Source organism: Coccidioides immitis, assembly GCF_000149335.2.
Source record: "Coccidioides immitis RS genomic scaffold supercont3.2, whole genome shotgun sequence".
In the NCBI taxonomy this organism is placed as follows: Eukaryota; Fungi; Ascomycota; class Eurotiomycetes; order Onygenales; family Onygenaceae; genus Coccidioides; species Coccidioides immitis.
This window is the reverse complement of record NW_004504309.1, coordinates 931,288-947,226: the sequence shown is the minus strand read 5'-3', so window position 1 is coordinate 947,226 and position 15,939 is coordinate 931,288. Positions and strand designations below refer to the sequence as shown.

Genomic DNA, 15,939 nt, shown 5'->3' with positions numbered 1-15,939 from the left:
TTTGCTTTTTTAAGTTACTTTAAGCTTGCAGACTCTTTTTCTTTAAATATGTTTAAGCTTGTCAATTTTCAGCCATCAGCTGCATCTGTTAACATATAAGTTCTTATTGCCATACAAAGTGATCAGATAAAGTTGCCTTTCTGTAACTATAATTTTTGTTATGTATCAATTTTTTCATTATGACTGATATCTCCCAACTCTTCACTAAATCTGAATGAACAAGCAGTTATCTCATTCTAACTTAGTCTTTAGTGTATTGTTCTGTCTTTCTCTTTGCAGCTGTCAGGGTGTGTGAGGGCGCACAAAGACAAGGAATAAGTCCAACATTATGGTACATCAGATTGGTGTGAAGCATGCTGCTGCCCGTGTTGTTCTTTGATTCAGGATTGCACTTGGGCAGATGGATATCAGAAAGTGCCTCTAACTGATATAAAAGATGCTCCAGGCTCTCTTAGCAGTGATTTCCATTTTCCTGTTAAAGACAGCCCAAGGCTGAAATGCTTTTTGGCATCATCTAGTCTCTTTAGCTGCTGATTCTTTTTGTAAATCGCTAGCAGTCATTACAGAGCTAGCTAAAAACAGCAGTGATTTAACTATAAAATTCAATCTATACATTGTGTAAAGATGAGGTCCGCGATCCATGGACCAGAGTCAAAAACTTCCCTAGGCCAGAAGCCTCCCCAGGCCAGAAGCCTCCCTAAGTCATACCATTCCTAGGTTCACTACCATCTCTAGGGCCACTGCCTTCCCTGGGGCCACTGCTGTCCCTAGGTTCACTACTGTCCCTAGGTCAGAAGCCTTCCCTAAGTCAAAAACTTCTTCAAGTCAAAATCTTCCCCAAGTCAGGAGCCTCCTTAGGTCAGAAGCCCATTAACTAATCTCTCTTGCAACAGGCCAGGAAGTTGAACCAACAAACCCCTAACTGCACTGCCTGAATCTTATGATCACTTTCCCCGCCCTAAGTATATATATATGGGCTCCCTCCTGTCTTGGATCCATCTTTCTTTCAATTTGCTTTCCACCTCCCATCCTACACCATCAATCAAAACCTTCCGCCAAGCCCTCTCTGGAGCTCTTCATCACTCCTCTTTGCTGATCTACAACATGACCATCTTTCCATCTCTTAGCTATGGCATCAGCCAATAGTTCCCGCACTGTCATCATCATTTCAGATGAGATGGATGAACAGCCCCTGGCACAAGGGACGCGAAGGTCACAAAGAAAGAGAATCTTTACAGACTACAGCTATCCAATCTATGATGGTCCATCCAATGATTTAGTGTCCTCTGATGCTCTGGAGTCTGAAATGGAGCGGCCACTGAAAACACAAAAAATATCCAACCTGGACATGGTTTTGGTAAGACCTTTCCCAGTGAGACTCGGGGGGATTTTTCCTTACTGATATTGAGATAGGAAACAGCAAATCAGGAAATTTATACCATTTTCAAGGCAGAGTGTGTGAAGAGGAAGAAGCTGGAGGAAGAAGTGCAGCACCTGTGTGCAGAGATGACTATAAAGGATGAGATGTTCTGCAACCTTGAGACTAAAATCTAGGAGTTGCAGCATCAATGTTAATGTGAGATCTGCTATAGCATTCCATTGGAGTGGAGAACCCTTCTGCTGTGTGGACACCAATTTTGCGCAGGATGCCTTCATCCTCTCATTGGTGATGACTGTCCAAAGTGTCATAAACCTATCACTGGTATCCTCAAGAGCTATTAGGATTAGATAGAAACCTTTTATCCTTTTTCTTAGCCAGAGCGGTAGAAACATTGTTAGTTGTGACTTCTAGTTTTGAGGTATTGCTCTGATGTTATATTTTATTTGACTAATATATTAGTAATTCAACTTCTTGTCAACTTATGAGCCAATCAAATGTCAAGTTCAAGTGGAGAAATGAAAAGAAATTTACATTTACAACTGATACCTGCAAAGAAGGCCGGCATAGATTCTTTAACAAGTTCACCCATACAGATTATTATTAGAGTTCTTCACTGTCACATCTTCCTTATTAAATTTGATATTGCTTACTTGGCTTATGCCAACTTCTCCTCCTGCCTCTGCAAAGAACAGAGAGAAGGGAAGGGGGCTCCGCACAGGCGACAAAAGGGTGAAGGGGCCCGAGGGCAGCGGTTGTTATAGCTTCGGAGAGAGGTGTTGCTCCACAGGGGACTGCGAGGAGAGCCGCTGCCGAACGATCTTTGAAAACGGGCACCCAACGCTCGCAGCCAGATTCGCAGCTTCAAGGGGCATCCAGGCTCGAAGATGTGTCAACCGGCGCTAGAACGGCCACCATCATTTTCAAGGCTCGCGAGCAAGGGAATTGGGTCGACACTTATAAGATGGATATTAACCCGTCCGAGCCTTCCGACCGGTCCATGGTGGAGCGAATGGCTAAGAAGGATGCTCGGAACCGACTGGCGACCTTCTATGACAAGGACTTGAAACCGATCGCTCCTGTACAGTGCTGTGACGCGGCCATCGAAGATGGGACCGACACCATCTTCATGGTGTTTGGCGGGGAGTTGAACGTCGACGAAGAGATGTTGGCGTCTGTGTCACAGTATGCCGACAGCGAACGAGAACGAGAGAGAAAGACCAAGCGTCGCGCATGAGCAAAATGCGGGGAAATCCTGGGGCCTTTTGGCAGTGGGTCCTTGGTCGCAACAGGACCACGGAAATCGATTCAATGGCCTCTGCCGTCCACAGGCCAGCACGGCCACAAGTTGGCCATCTTTGGGCCTACCAGGTCCATGGACCGCGTTTCATGGACCTGTCAGGCCTCTTGGCTCCTGCCTCCGGCATGGCACCTGGGTCAGTGGCCCTTGGTCATTGTGCTAGTGACCACATGATGTAGTCCCTGGCTTTTTGTCAATATTCTTCTGCCACTGTGCCTCTGGCCTGATTGGACTTCGGCCCTCGGGTTTAGACAGAGACTGCACTTCGATGAGCTACCAAGGGTGGTGAACAGAATGATGACTAATCTTGCCGATAACCCTAAATTGTCTATTCCCGGTATGGAGAGTTTATATATGAATGAGAAAGATGTGATGAAAGGTGCAAGGGTTTATAGAAACTTAATGATCGGAATCAGTGTGACTTCATTTCCGACCAATGCATTGTTTTATCAGGGTACTCACCCTGTACCCCAATGCATGAGAGAATCTCTTATAAACATTCTGGATTTGATTGGAGAAGAGTACGGAGTAGTGAGTAAGTGAAGGCAACAAGTTCAAAGATAGCTTGATGGAGGTAAGAATGGCGCTTACGGCAAACTCCTCACATATGCATGAGAAACAGGTAAAATAAAATATATGGAGTAATACATGTCTTAACAGTATTGTATTGTATTGCACATCCATACCATACAAGACTGACTTGCTCTGTTCGAGTGAAGCCTCCTGGGAAGCTCCTGCTTGTCTCCCATTCAAATTACTTGAGTTTTTATTTTGCCGGCTTCACATCAACACACCTTGCTGGCTTTCGATTCCTCCAGTGTAGTTCATCGAAGTAAGGTGAAATCATTCTATATCTCAACAGTCAGGTGCATTTTCATTGTATACTAGAGCCCATCCAGGTGGGTAGAATGTCACTTGCCTTTTTGGTTTATTGTAATTTCATTAACTAATAAGAGAATACAAGCTAGAACATAATAGAGGAAAATGTTGCAAGAAGAACAGGGCAACAAAATTATATATGTCATGCATGTATGTAATACATAGATGCTAGGGGCAGTACATATTCATCACCGCTTTGAATGAAGGATGATGGAGAAGCTGAGTAGCAGTAAGGCGTTCCCCCGGACGATAGCGAAGCACTGCCAGAATAATGGATATTATATGACCTCGCTCAGCTGTACTCACGTCAGCAAGTTCGAGTTTGAACATCCGTTCCAATACTTCCTTAGTATCAACTCTCATATTCTGATCATACCACTCGTCTTCTGGTTTCTCTTTCAAGCCTTTCCACTCCTTAGGCATCGGGCCAAGAGCAGTAACTATGGCATCAAGGCCCCGATCAAATATCGAATGTCGAAAATATAAGCTCATAAAGATACACATATAACCCCACATATCACCGGCAAAGCTGGCTGGAAACTTATGCATTCTTTCAGGAGCACAGTATCCCCAGGTCGGCCGCCACTTATTCATGATCTGATTATTGGCATCTGTTGCAAGGTCAAAGTCACTGAGATATACTTTTGCTCTCAGCAAAGATTGAGGTATCTTTGCTTCACTGACAAGCTCTCCGGCTTTCCAAGCTCCGGGTTGTAGAGCTGCCTTTTTGGGTCGACCGAGATATTTGTATTTCGTAGCTGTGTTGTACTTGTCCAGAGGGACCATATCCCACAAAACATTCCCACCGCTCACGTCTGCACGGAGATGCATTAGCATGTAAATAGAGAAAGAGGATAGCAAATCAATGTTGTCCAACAAAAACACAAAGGAAATAAAACAAACTACTAAATATCAAAAAAGGAGTCGAGTAAGCTAAAGTTGACCTACCCCCATGAATAATTCCGCACCTGTGGAGAGACTCTAGGGCTTTTAACAGCTGCTTAGCAGCGGACATGCGAGTAGCCATTGACATTCTGTCTGTGTGAGGTGAGCTTAGACTGGGACCCCGCACGGGGAAGACGAGGACGCGATGATCGCGATCGCGATCACGACCTGGTAGAGAGAAAGTATCCTGATACAAAAGAAGATTTGAGGTATCGGTATCCTTAAGATGTCGAATAATTTCATTTTGCATGCGAAATTCATGATTCCATTCGCAGTCAGCAGTCATAATTTTTAGAGCAACATCGACTTTCTTTTGAAGATCATGCGCTAGCCAGACTGTAGAAAAGGCCCCATGACCTAATTTATGCACGACACGATATCTCTTTTCAACAATTTCTCCGGGGCAGATGGGATAATACTCATGCTCATCCATGTTCTCGGAATAATGCTCAAGAATATCGTAATCATCGGGGTCTATAAAATCACCATAGGTAGAGACATCACTGGCCTCCGGCACAATGAGGTTCGATGTTGACGATTGCATGCTGAACGTACGTAGCTGCGAAGAAGCGCTGTTATTGTGGGAGTAGATAATTTGAGAGCAAATTCAACAGGATATTGGGGCCACGAGGGGCAAAAGAATGGAAGTGGATGGATTTGGGAAAATGAGCGAGTGAGAAGGGGAGAAAGAGTTGGCTGATTTAAAAAGGAAGAACGACGGAGGGCGGCAACTGGGAAAAGGTCCTGGAGAGAGGACGGAATGATAGTTTACTCCGGTACCATTTACTTGTCTCGAATCTAACAAGGTTATTAGCAAGACGATCAAAACCAGGGCCTTCCTCCCAACACAAAATACTACTAGGCAAACTATCACCCCTTCTCAACATACAATTGGGACCTCCACTTTTCACCTGTGACTTCCTCGAATGTGGGCCTCTGCGACGGCAGATACAGAAAGGCTATGCGGCATGGGCAGTGAGGCTTTCAGATGCAAGATTGAAGGAGTTAAGTGTTCGGCACCCATATCTGCGGACGACTACTCATCGCGGAGGAAATCGTGTGAGGATTTAGTCAGGTGTGGAATCCCGAAGGCTCTGACTTTGCGGAATCCCTGACAACTTGAATTAGGGACGGCACGGGAAGCTAGAGCAGGTGTGCGCAGTGTCTTTATGTTTAGTAACGGGTGGCCGCTACCTAACGCATGGGACCTCTTCCCTCCGCCGGACAAAATCAAAGACCAGCTTGAATGAATCAAGTGAATCTAGGTCAAGTACCAGGAACAAATACAGCGATAAGAACTTTGAGATTTTTCTTCACCCGTTGGGATGGAATATTTCGCAGCTGCCATGACATAGCGATGTACCGCTGTATTCTCCACACAAAAATGAATCATGGAAATGAAACTACAACTCAGGTTTTGAACTTACAACAATCCTACGCTCGAGAACAGCAGCGTCGTCAAGATGCCGAAAGGGAGCTTGAATTTGAGCAAGGGAGATAGCAATTCCAACCCTCAGCCGGACATTTTCACATATACATATAGAGATCGGGAGCCTATAGGGCGTCGTCATTGAAGGCGCAGTTTACATTTTAGCAGCAGCATGTTCCTGTATTGATTATACTTGTTTCATCTCATCTTTGTATTTGATAAATGGCTAATGATACTCCATTGTTGCCCTTCTGTACAAATGATATGAGGCATCTTTCCTCACTTGCTATGTATATATTCTATTCCTCATTGTAGAAGTGTGAAGACCACTGCGCATAGGTTTGACACCGCCATCAAATTACAAGGGCCACGATGCGCCCACGATGCGCCATGAGAAGTGGATCAAATTTCCTTTCTTTGCCGTACGCTTGGCGAATCCAATTTAGAAGGTCAAACTTGACAAGAAGGCAACACAAGCGGCACATATCTTCACTTGATGAATGTTATGAACACCATAATAATAATAATGTCAATTTCTGCCAAAGTTACAGGTAAGTGGAAACCGCATCATAAATTTCCTGCAGTTGAGCCGGGCAGTTTGACCGAAAGCAAAGACTTGTTGGGCAGTATTTCCCAGTGGGTAGCCAGCCATTGAAGTACGGCGCAGCAGCCAACAATATCCGAGGACGAAGTCTGAAAATAGAACCCATGCAGCAGTGGTGTCCCTTCCACAGCTGTCGCATGCGGATCACCATGGGGGGACCAGAGGGTAGGTATCATTCGGCTGTGGCTGCGTACAGTAGAAGACGAGAACGCATGGCAGTGCGATGAGCAGGTGGCTCGGCTTCTCCGGTTATATACCTGTGGCGAGCTGTGGGTTGCCCCTGAGGAGGAGAAAGATAAGGACACTGCCAATCAAGGCTACCCTGCCTACCAAGGGCCGTTAATGAATGGCTAGGAGAGGCCACCTTATGGTTGATCATGATATCACTTTCATGTATGTGGATTAGCAATACATCTCAACCCTCCAGGGCTGCAGATGCTGCTGTGATGCTGGCAGGTTCAGCTGTGTGCATTCCCCTCTCATGTTTTTGAAGTATAGACACCCACTGGTGCAGTGCTGATTCTGTTCTTTCTGGAAAACATCTCTCTATCTCTGACCAGGGTCAGTGCTCCTTCATCATGCTCAGGAGCTATATGTCATTCTTGGGAAGTCATTACTATAGCTTGTCTCTGTGGCTCTTTCTTTTCTTGCTGTGCTCATACTGAGTTTTTTCAATCTTGTGAGGAGCTGAGTGACTGACTGGCCATGCACTCTTGTCTCCCCATTTTGGTGGTGCTGAGTCAGGCATGCAACTTGCCAAAGCACCTTCAAACAGCCAGGAAAGGAACTGCAGATGCTTGTTGAGCTGTAGCAACAGGAAATGGGAGTGAAGGGCTGTGGAGGAATCTTTCATAGATGATGCAGAGGCAACATGAAGCTGCTTTGCAGGGGGTTCTGGTTGCTGTGGCCCTCGCTTGCGTCTCCTGGACTGTTCATTGCTGAGGAAGTTGTTGTTCGTGCTGTAGGAGCAAGGAACAGGATAGGGATAAGTGGTCTTTGGGTTTGCAAGATCATCACCTTGCTGGACAGGCTGGTGAAGGTCACTAATGTCCCAGGGCGCGTTGTTGGCAAGGATCGCTGGGTCAATGGGGATGTTGTTCTGGAGATCCGGGAGCCTGAAGAAGTCTTCTAAGCTACCATCTGAGCTGGTTATGCTTGGTGATGATGAACCAGCCCCTGTGGTGCCTCTCCCAAGGGGAGACAGTTTGGTCAGTGTATCAGAGATATTATCTTGGACATCATGGGCAGGGATGGGATGTGAATTCCGGGTGTGATGTGCCAGATCACAGAGAGATGATATGCCATGCTGGGGATTCTCCAAACTGGGTGGTGGTATAGACATCTCTCTTGGTTGGGAGGGGGAGCTCAATGGCGCACATGGCTGAGTATTACTGCTGATAGGCACACAAACTTCAGCCAGCAGTTTTGAAGGAAGACCATGCTTGGGGGACAGCAGGGTGTTGGGGGGGGACATCACAATGTGGGGCTGGGGAAGGGGGTTTTCTGGGTTCTGGGGTGCAAGAATTGGGGCATTTGTGCAGTGAGAATGACTTGGGGTGCCGCGGCGTCCACAGCTTGAAGTTGTTCACATGAAACGCGAGGGCCATCTGTGAGTGGGAGATTGGGGATCTGAGAGGGGAGATTCTGAGTCAGAGGTGAATTGGGGGAGTAGGGAGAGTGGGCATTGGGCCTGCTGGGAAGAGCGTGCGCGGGCGAGAGAAACAGATCATGAAATGCCAGTGATTCTGTAGGAGGCTCGGCCACCCTTTATAGTTTCTCTCAGCGCAGAGGCTTCAACTGCCTCGCCATCTCCCATATAGGAGAGGAAGCAACGGGGCAAATTCCACTGATCTCTGAATCTTCCCTGAGACTGCTGACGCGTCCGTCCTCATCAGAAAGCCACCTGGAGGTCGATAACCGGCGCTCTGCACCAATTGCATATGGTTATTGCCACTTCCAACCCTGACATGTCGAGCATGCAATCCTGATGAGCCCCCCCGGGTCTGACCTGCAGGCGCACACTGATACCAATAAAGAAGTGCGGCAATTTTGCTATTGGCTGGGGAAAGGAAATGAGGCAGTCTGCGTTGGTGGGTCAAAGGGTGATGCAACCCTCCATCACTCAGGGCTCAGCAAGTGGTCTGGCTCCAGGAGGCTCGCCCGCTGGTCCTCCCCGTGGCCTCAGTTGATTGTCGCCGGTTGCTTTGCCGCACAGATCTCCACGGACGAAAGGCGCCCCAAGACAACAGAGTACGGGAGAACAGATCGACCGGATAAAACCGCAAAGAAAAAAGAGAAAAAGGGAGGGCAGGGGGGCGGAAACTCTCGACCTCCCAACCAAAAATGAAAAAAAAAAAGCCATTGGCAATCTGCGGTTCACAGTCGCCGATCGTACAACACGGCGAAGGCCATTGCAACATGGCTGCAGATGTCCCAGCAGCCTAGACTCCAGATCAAATGAAGTAACACCGCGAGGGGCGGCGTGGATGGCTCAGAAACCAATGAAGCAGCAGCCCGCGAGGTCATCGGACATCCGTTCGGCGACTCTGTGGGCGCAGGAAGAAAAAGGTGCGAGGGCCGGGTAAGACGGCACTGGTTCCCTGCAGGGGGCAGTGCATCCAGGCGCGAGCGGGTGAGTGAGAGTGAGAGAGGAAGAGAAAGAGGGAGAGAAAGAGGAGGAGAGAGTATGTGGTTGTTGTGAGGGCGCGGGACAGGCTTTTATAGATTGAGCGGCCGGCGGCGTGAGAGGGCGCAAAAGTGGCAAGGGGGCTCGCCATCCCTGAAGTGGCAATGGTGCTGCCACAACAGGCCTAGCGCAGCAAGCAGACCAATGATGACGGCGCGCGGCGGGCTCGGCGCCCCGCTAACCGGCCCAAAAGATACTGGCTGATTTTCTCACTTAACTAAATACAGCAGCACAAGTACTTAATAAATTAGTTAAATTCAACAACTGCACTTGCAAAGAAGTAAAAAAAGTATTAAAGTATAAGATTATAGAAGTGCTGAAAGCAGTAGTAATTATCTGCTATCTGTCTATTCTTGTTAAGCAGCTTGAGATAAACAGACTTGATCTTGTTCTTGTAGTGCTCACAAAATTATATTATTTAGTTAATTCTTATGTTCTCTTCTGTCATCTCTTGCACAATATTTCAAAGAATTTGAGATGTAGAAGCAAGACTGTGATCACAGAGCTTGTTTATATACTTACTCTAGAAGCTCATTCTTCTGTATATTAGTGAGCTTCTTCTTATGTCTGGAGATTGCTTTATGGTGATTAACTTGTGGGCCTTGATACTGTCAGCACAGGGTCTCTTGACTAACTGAGTATTTTTTTGTGATTGCACTGTAATTTAAAGTCTCTTGCAATTCAAGATCTTCAATTGCAAGCTTAATTGCTTTGTTGTTGACCATGCTATTGCATATTGAAGTTGAGTGTTGAAGAAATTTGATGGTGCGAAAATTTGGCTCATTGAGTGGTGAGCCACCTTAGCATGTCTGCAGGTTCGTGTCCTCAGCTCCAAGCATTGTTGTTGGCCTGCACCCGGAGTCGTTCAAGCCGTTGTACATGGGCGGGGTAGTGAAGCCCTTCGAGATCTTGGATGTACTCCGTAGATGCATACACATAGAGGATCACGGAGCTGTACGGCTTGAGCATCGGTAAGCTCTCCATTGTTGTAAGGCGACATGAGACGGTGCTTTCTATGTTCCCTGGTCCCGCCTGGCGATAGTACAAGCAGCAGATCAAAGCTGATGAGATGCCAGTCTTTACTGCCTGCTGTGTGCCTATACCGTGGCGGTAAATCGCTCTTCCAGCTCCATCAATCAATAATACAAGGATCAAGGCTGGACGCTGACGCTGTTTGCTGGTAATCCATCACTGCCCTCCTTTTATCATTGAAGTAAATCAATGATCATGTGCCCTGGAGCAGAAGGGGAGCGGCTTGTTGAAAAGGGAATGAACTTCTGCTTTGAATCGCAAAATGAATAAAGACATGGCGAAGTCAAAGAGTCGATTTGCTAGTCTTGAACAACTTGACATTGTCCAGAAAGCAGCAGCATACGCGACTGGGAGAAATCACCAAAAATATCTTTAATCTCCTTTCTTTGTGCCTTTCTGTACATCCACAAATGGTGATGATGGTCAATGAATTGTTTGCAGCTGGTGGATGCAACTTACATACATATATATATAGATCCTATTGAGATGGTGCTTTTTGGCTTACACACTCTGATGGTTTACCGCAATACATAATTCTAGAACGAAGAGACAAAGCTCGACGGAAATGGCATCGGGCGCTGTTTTCAGCGATCCCCAGGTTGATGACATGGTAAGTGTTTCTTTCTATATCCAGGGACATGATAAGTTTTAACAGTCTTCTTGTCGTCATTTAACTGTGGATAGTACGCTGGCATCGTGTATAAAAGAGCGCCCGCGCCCCGGACTCGATACGATGCCTTCGGCAGGCTCCTGGTGAACACGTCACTGAGCGAGATTTCTATCCAGCGCTCGAAGAAACGATTTGGCAGCGAGGAGGGTTTTATTCTATTGGATAGAGTGGAAGAGAAGGCTAGAAATATGGAAAAGATGCAGGATGAACTATCAGAGATCAGAGATTTGATCAAGGTGACCCGGGAGGAGAGCGAAATGCTTAAGGAAAAAAGTGCGATGCAGCTCCAGTAACCCGGTTGAGCATTGTCCGGAGTGGTTGATTCGCTAATTTCGATGCTGCAAGGCAACTTTCCAGCATTGCCCTTCTGCCTCGCTCCTCAGTGAGACCATACTCCAAGTCTCCCTTCTCCTTCAACATCCCGAAATAATGGGTAATGCGATTGATAATCGCCTCTTTTTCATCCGCTCGATTCTAAGCCAATTCTAGTTCCATCCGCAGCGCTTTCGTGGCCGTACAATATCTGAATTTATCGTTTCTATAGTAAGGTGTATATGTAATATGTTGACTGAAATTCTCTCTAAATTCAGTTGCAGTGGGGGTCTTACCGGCGGTATTGGGAACTAATGTGGCTGCGAGACATTTCAAGGCAAGAAGCTGGGAACAGGCTGAGCGTTGGTGAAGATTGTTGAGGGTCAAAGTCTGCTGAGATGAGGTGCTTGGGAAGTACGGAGTAGTTTTGGTAGCATTCAGAGACTAGTTAACTATGGCACTGTACGCTTATCATGTCAGCTTGATTGTGACATTTAAACAGGAGAGACAGCCACCCAATGAATGATAATGGTCAGGAAAATGAATAAACAAACAGACACAAACTCCTAACGGCCCTGAACCAACGCATAATTCCCCCTAGGGCTTGCAAGCCATTCGCTCATAACCCCTAACTTCACACTTAGGCTCTCGGTAGGATATAGCGCGTACACTACATATTAGGTGATTGTTAGAATGCCAGATGTAAAAATTTTAGTTTAATGCATAGGAGGCAATACTATCACTATAGCATGTTGTCTTAACGACACCTTGGACATTTTGACGCCCACTGCCTTTTCCTCCTGTGTACGAGCATTGATGATCCTGTTGCAGTTGCGCTTGTTGCACCATTTCGAGCATAGAATGAATAATTGGCACCCCTTGCTTATGGATAAGGGATTATCAGCTTATTTGAGATCCTCCGCAAACCAATTTGAATTTTCTGGAGAGTCCACAGGAACATTTTGTGATGAAAGCAACACTAATCACGTTGAACTGAAGCGCGAAGTTGGATTTCTCGCTAAAGTGGAAGAAAAACTGCTGCATGCAGTCTCGTCCCATCTCTTAGCTTCTATTGTACGAAATACCTCACTTGTTCAAAGCATTGATGGCATTTCAAAACTTGGACGGATCGATTCCACGCAGCCCTCGCCTCATTTCCGTGTGTCTAAATGCTCTTCAACCAAATTCACCACCTTTGTGGCTGATCCGACGCTGTTCTGAAACCCGCTTCCGCCATGGCCATATGAGTGGATGATGACCAAATCATCGCCATCCTCTCCGCATCCCTTCAGAATCTCCTTCTCCACCCGAGCACCACCTGTTCTTCCCGGCCTCAACCCAACTTGCACACTGAGAACGTCCAACTCACCGTTGTCTCCACATAGCTCTGGCGCCAGTCGCTTTGCCCATTGAAGAATGGTTTCTGAAAGCTGCGCGTCTTCCGTAGTATCCCAAGCGCCCACTTGCTTACTGCCACCCACCAATGAAGTGCCGGTGCCGTTACGCGGAAGCGCATATGCGATCTGCTCATTGGAAAGGTGTGTGCCTGCAGACATAACGTGCGTGTAAATCCTGTGTGCTTCGCCACGAACCAGGAGGGTCTGGCCGCGAACTGGGTGAACAGCAGCGTCAGGAACCAAGTTTCGAGCACCAAGGCCAGTGGCATTGACGAATAAGACCGGTATACTAAATGGGCGGCCTTCACGGCGGCATTCCTCGAGAGCAGCCGCTCTCGCTACATGTAACGCATGGGGCAGTCCTTTGCTCGTGGGGAGTTTGGTATGAACAGTTTTAATACCCCGCAAAAGAACGCGGCGAAAGAGCCACTTGATGTATCTCGGAGGATCAAACGAGAATGACTTGTATGTTACTCCTGCCTTAATATTTGCCGAAGGAAATGGGGTCTGGAGTCTGGAGAATCCTGGAACATAAGGTGCCCACCACAGGTTTGATGGATCCTGATTTTTCGTCGCAAGTATCTCCGGAGAATGAGATGGATCATCCCTATCCGTTTCAAGTTTGTGTATCAATAGCTGTTATCCTCCTCAAGGCTGGTGCGTTAGTGCTCACCAATAGAGGTTCGACTCATAGCCCTGGGTATGCCCGTTAGTATTCAGGCAATGTAAGGAGTAGGAAATGTAAGATGAAAGAGAACCCCATATAGTCAGTTAGAGTTCATGTGAAAGAAACCCCTTACCGCCAAGCCCGACCTCCTTTCGAGAAGCAGATCCGGTGTTTTCTCCTCTTCTTCAACTATCGCTTTCCAGCACTTGAAAGTTTGGATATCCCATTCGCATTGCTCCTGCCCCGGAAGAGCATGCGATCGCCACTGGCCTCCTGCCCTGAAAGCAAAGCCATCATGAGCGCCCAAGTCAAACTAAAACATAGACTGGGGTGATTTTAGGACCTCACCGTGGCGAGGTGTACATATCGTCAACATCACCTGGAAAGTGCTCTGCCACAATGGTCACTTCATATCCAGCTTCTAGTAGAGACAGCGAGGTTTGGAGGCCGATAACCCCGGCTCTATTTCGGCATGAGCAAACGTTGATTGTGAACAGGAACTGAGGCATTTGATCGGAATAAAAGCGCATACCCAACTACCATGATATGAGATTTTGGAGGTGCCATTGTATTCCGTATGCGGCTGGGTTAGTCAAAAGAACTGGAATCGGATATTCTGGCCTGAAATCATTATAGCCCGATGGGGAGAATCTGGGTTTAATCGCATCCTTTAAATGCATGGGGGGTATTATTTATTCAATTCAACGGAATAGAACTGTCCGTGTAGCGTGGGAGAAGCTCTCTTATCCCGAGAAGAGCGACGGCAGATCCTGCAGGGGTATCCAGGAATTTCCTTCCGCTGAAAAGGTAAACTGGCGGCACTGAACCGCCCGCGGCTACAATTGTTCCCAAACTAATGCTTTTCAACGGCGGTTGCAAAGCCCGTGATCCCGAGGGAGAGACACTGGGAATATTGGCTGATATCCTCCGTAGGGGATGTTTATTCAAGGGGCTGGGGGAGAATGAAGCTTCCCGAAAGGCCGATGGCCATGGGATGCGCTTGTCCATAGTTTTTGCGGTCATCCCTGAATGGACTATTGTCTTGTCGGACAGAAGATTCCGAAGGCTAGTTATTTGAACTTGGTGGATGTGAATATTTGTTTCGCCGGAGCGGTTTGGTTTTGCTGGATCTATGTTGCTCCGAAGCGCCGAAGCGGGGTGATCACTGTCCACGTCCACGTTTTACTTCGGGCCCCTCCATGGTCACTCCGTACTTGCGAGTCTCAGGGCGGTTCTGGAAAGCTATCCATATCTAACGCGCGGCAAAATCCATGTCCAATTCTGGGTCGCTGAACTCCCTCTAACCAGCGAAAGCTTTAAACTTTTGGATATCGAGCGATACAAATCTGTGTATCAGTTGTGATAGTCGATATGGTTGGTCAGGCCGTTCGCCAGTTCAAAATCACTCCTCAAACACGAAAGTATTGGTTGATAACAAACTGGATAAGGCGTTGAATATGGAAGCCGAAAACAGGACATTCCCCGACCTGCATATTGTTGAGCCCCAAGCTCCACACACGCATACTGCTATCTTCCTGCACGGCCGGGGGAGTAATGGACCGGAGTTCACTGAAGACCTTTTCTCCTCTAAAACATCTGGAGGGCAGGATCTTCCATCCCTGTTTCCTAGCTGGCGATGGGTCTTTCCATCCTCCGGTAGTCGCTGGAACGCTACCTTTATGGAACATCAATCCGCATGGTTTGACATAGCTTCATTGGCTGATACCAATAGGCGACAGGATCTTCAAATACAAGGCTTGAAAGAATCTAGCCAATATGTCCTAGGCGTTATTGAGCGGGAAATCGAGTTGTTAGGCGGCAGGTCGGACAATATTATCTTTGGTGGGTTGAGCCAGGGAATGGCTACCGCATTGTGGACGCTACTTTGTTCCCCCGGGCGCGTCAAGGGAAGGATTGGCGCATTCGTAGGATGTTGCGGGTGGATACCTTTCACTCTGCATATCGACCAGGCAATTCAGCTTTATCGATCGAAGTATGCCTCTGAGCTCGGCACATCCATGTGCCTAATAATGCCTGCCTTTCTCCTTGGAACAACGGGGTGCCCTCCATTCGACTCAAAGCCCGAGGAGGTAAAGGCTGTGCTGTCTACGCCTGTACTATTGCTTCACGGGACCGACGATGCTGTTGTGGATATTTCTCTGGGACAACAGGCGTGTCAGCTTTTAAAGGAGATGGGGATGGATGTGAAATTTTACGAATATTCCGGGGCTGAAAATGAAGGACACTGGATTAAAGAGCCTGATGGCTTTGACCAAATTGCTGCTTTTTTGGAAAGTAAGACAAGCTAAAAGTAAAGACCATGTCGAGCGATATTCCGTGCTCGTCTAAAGAGCGGGGGGTTGGACAAACGATTGCTCAAACTGCATGGCTCTTCGAAAAGGACAGCTATCAAATCAGGCTTCTTTATCTACAGACATACCGCTAAGTGATGGTTTCAGTGTCTGGTTGCGAGACACATCGTGCAAGAAATGTGTCAAGTGCACTACTAGATTTTTTTTTACAAGTATCCGAAGCTGGGCAAGATGTAGTTGGTCTTCTTTTTTTTTTGAGTTCAAACTGCAGTTTTGCCTGTCTCATGCAAAAAAGAAACCACCGCGAGGGACACACACGCTGGACGGC

At 47.2% G+C, this 15,939-nt stretch overlaps 8 protein-coding genes across 8 annotated transcripts; 5 read left to right on the top strand and 3 right to left on the bottom strand.

The window, feature by feature from the left end:
- Positions 1 to 1,129: 1,129 nt before the first annotated feature.
- Positions 1,130 to 1,554, top strand: CIMG_12987 (uncharacterized protein; the record flags this gene model as incomplete). Its single annotated transcript, XM_001241912.2, has 2 exons — positions 1,130 to 1,357; positions 1,414 to 1,554. The coding sequence occupies 2 exons, from the start codon at positions 1,130 to 1,132 to the stop codon at positions 1,552 to 1,554; spliced, it is 369 nt and encodes a 122-aa protein (XP_001241913.2).
- Positions 1,555 to 2,038: 484 nt separating this feature from the next.
- CIMG_11616 (uncharacterized protein) lies at positions 2,039 to 3,104 on the top strand (the record flags this gene model as incomplete). The annotated part of the gene is made up of 2 exons (XM_012358618.1): positions 2,039 to 2,110; positions 2,169 to 3,104. The coding sequence occupies 2 exons, from the start codon at positions 2,039 to 2,041 to the stop codon at positions 2,613 to 2,615; spliced, it is 519 nt and encodes a 172-aa protein (XP_012214041.1). The 3' UTR covers positions 2,616 to 3,104.
- Positions 3,105 to 3,589: 485 nt separating this feature from the next.
- CIMG_05808 (CMGC protein kinase) lies at positions 3,590 to 5,181 on the bottom strand. Its single transcript, XM_001241911.2, has 2 exons — positions 4,506 to 5,181; positions 3,590 to 4,372 (listed from the first exon to the last, which is right to left on the bottom strand). Exons 1-2 carry the CDS (start codon positions 5,044 to 5,046, stop codon positions 3,726 to 3,728), a joined length of 1,188 nt encoding a protein of 395 aa, XP_001241912.1. The 5' UTR covers positions 5,047 to 5,181; the 3' UTR covers positions 3,590 to 3,725.
- Positions 5,182 to 7,151: 1,970 nt separating this feature from the next.
- CIMG_05807 (uncharacterized protein) lies at positions 7,152 to 8,142 on the bottom strand (the record flags this gene model as incomplete). Its single annotated transcript, XM_001241910.2, has 2 exons — positions 7,152 to 8,045; positions 8,125 to 8,142. 2 exons carry the CDS (start codon positions 8,140 to 8,142, stop codon positions 7,152 to 7,154), a joined length of 912 nt encoding a protein of 303 aa, XP_001241911.2.
- Positions 8,143 to 9,021: 879 nt separating this feature from the next.
- CIMG_12986 (uncharacterized protein) lies at positions 9,022 to 9,425 on the top strand (the record flags this gene model as incomplete). Its single annotated transcript, XM_004445225.1, has 2 exons — positions 9,022 to 9,116; positions 9,260 to 9,425. The coding sequence occupies 2 exons, from the start codon at positions 9,022 to 9,024 to the stop codon at positions 9,423 to 9,425; spliced, it is 261 nt and encodes an 86-aa protein (XP_004445282.1).
- Positions 9,426 to 10,818: 1,393 nt separating this feature from the next.
- On the top strand, positions 10,819 to 11,216 carry CIMG_05806 (uncharacterized protein; the record flags this gene model as incomplete). The annotated part of the gene is made up of 2 exons (XM_001241909.2): positions 10,819 to 10,863; positions 10,938 to 11,216. 2 exons carry the CDS (start codon positions 10,819 to 10,821, stop codon positions 11,214 to 11,216), a joined length of 324 nt encoding a protein of 107 aa, XP_001241910.2.
- Positions 11,217 to 12,249: 1,033 nt separating this feature from the next.
- CIMG_05805 (uncharacterized protein) lies at positions 12,250 to 13,808 on the bottom strand (the record flags this gene model as incomplete). The annotated part of the gene is made up of 4 exons (XM_001241908.2): positions 12,250 to 13,239; positions 13,306 to 13,328; positions 13,433 to 13,577; positions 13,648 to 13,808. 4 exons carry the CDS (start codon positions 13,806 to 13,808, stop codon positions 12,387 to 12,389), a joined length of 1,182 nt encoding a protein of 393 aa, XP_001241909.2. The 3' UTR covers positions 12,250 to 12,386.
- A 706-nt stretch (positions 13,809 to 14,514) lies between these two features.
- CIMG_05803 (uncharacterized protein) lies at positions 14,515 to 15,775 on the top strand. Its single transcript, XM_001241906.2, has 2 exons — positions 14,515 to 14,673; positions 14,748 to 15,775. The coding sequence occupies exons 1-2, from the start codon at positions 14,671 to 14,673 to the stop codon at positions 15,606 to 15,608; spliced, it is 864 nt and encodes a 287-aa protein (XP_001241907.2). The 5' UTR covers positions 14,515 to 14,670; the 3' UTR covers positions 15,609 to 15,775.
- Positions 15,776 to 15,939: the final 164 nt, after the last annotated feature.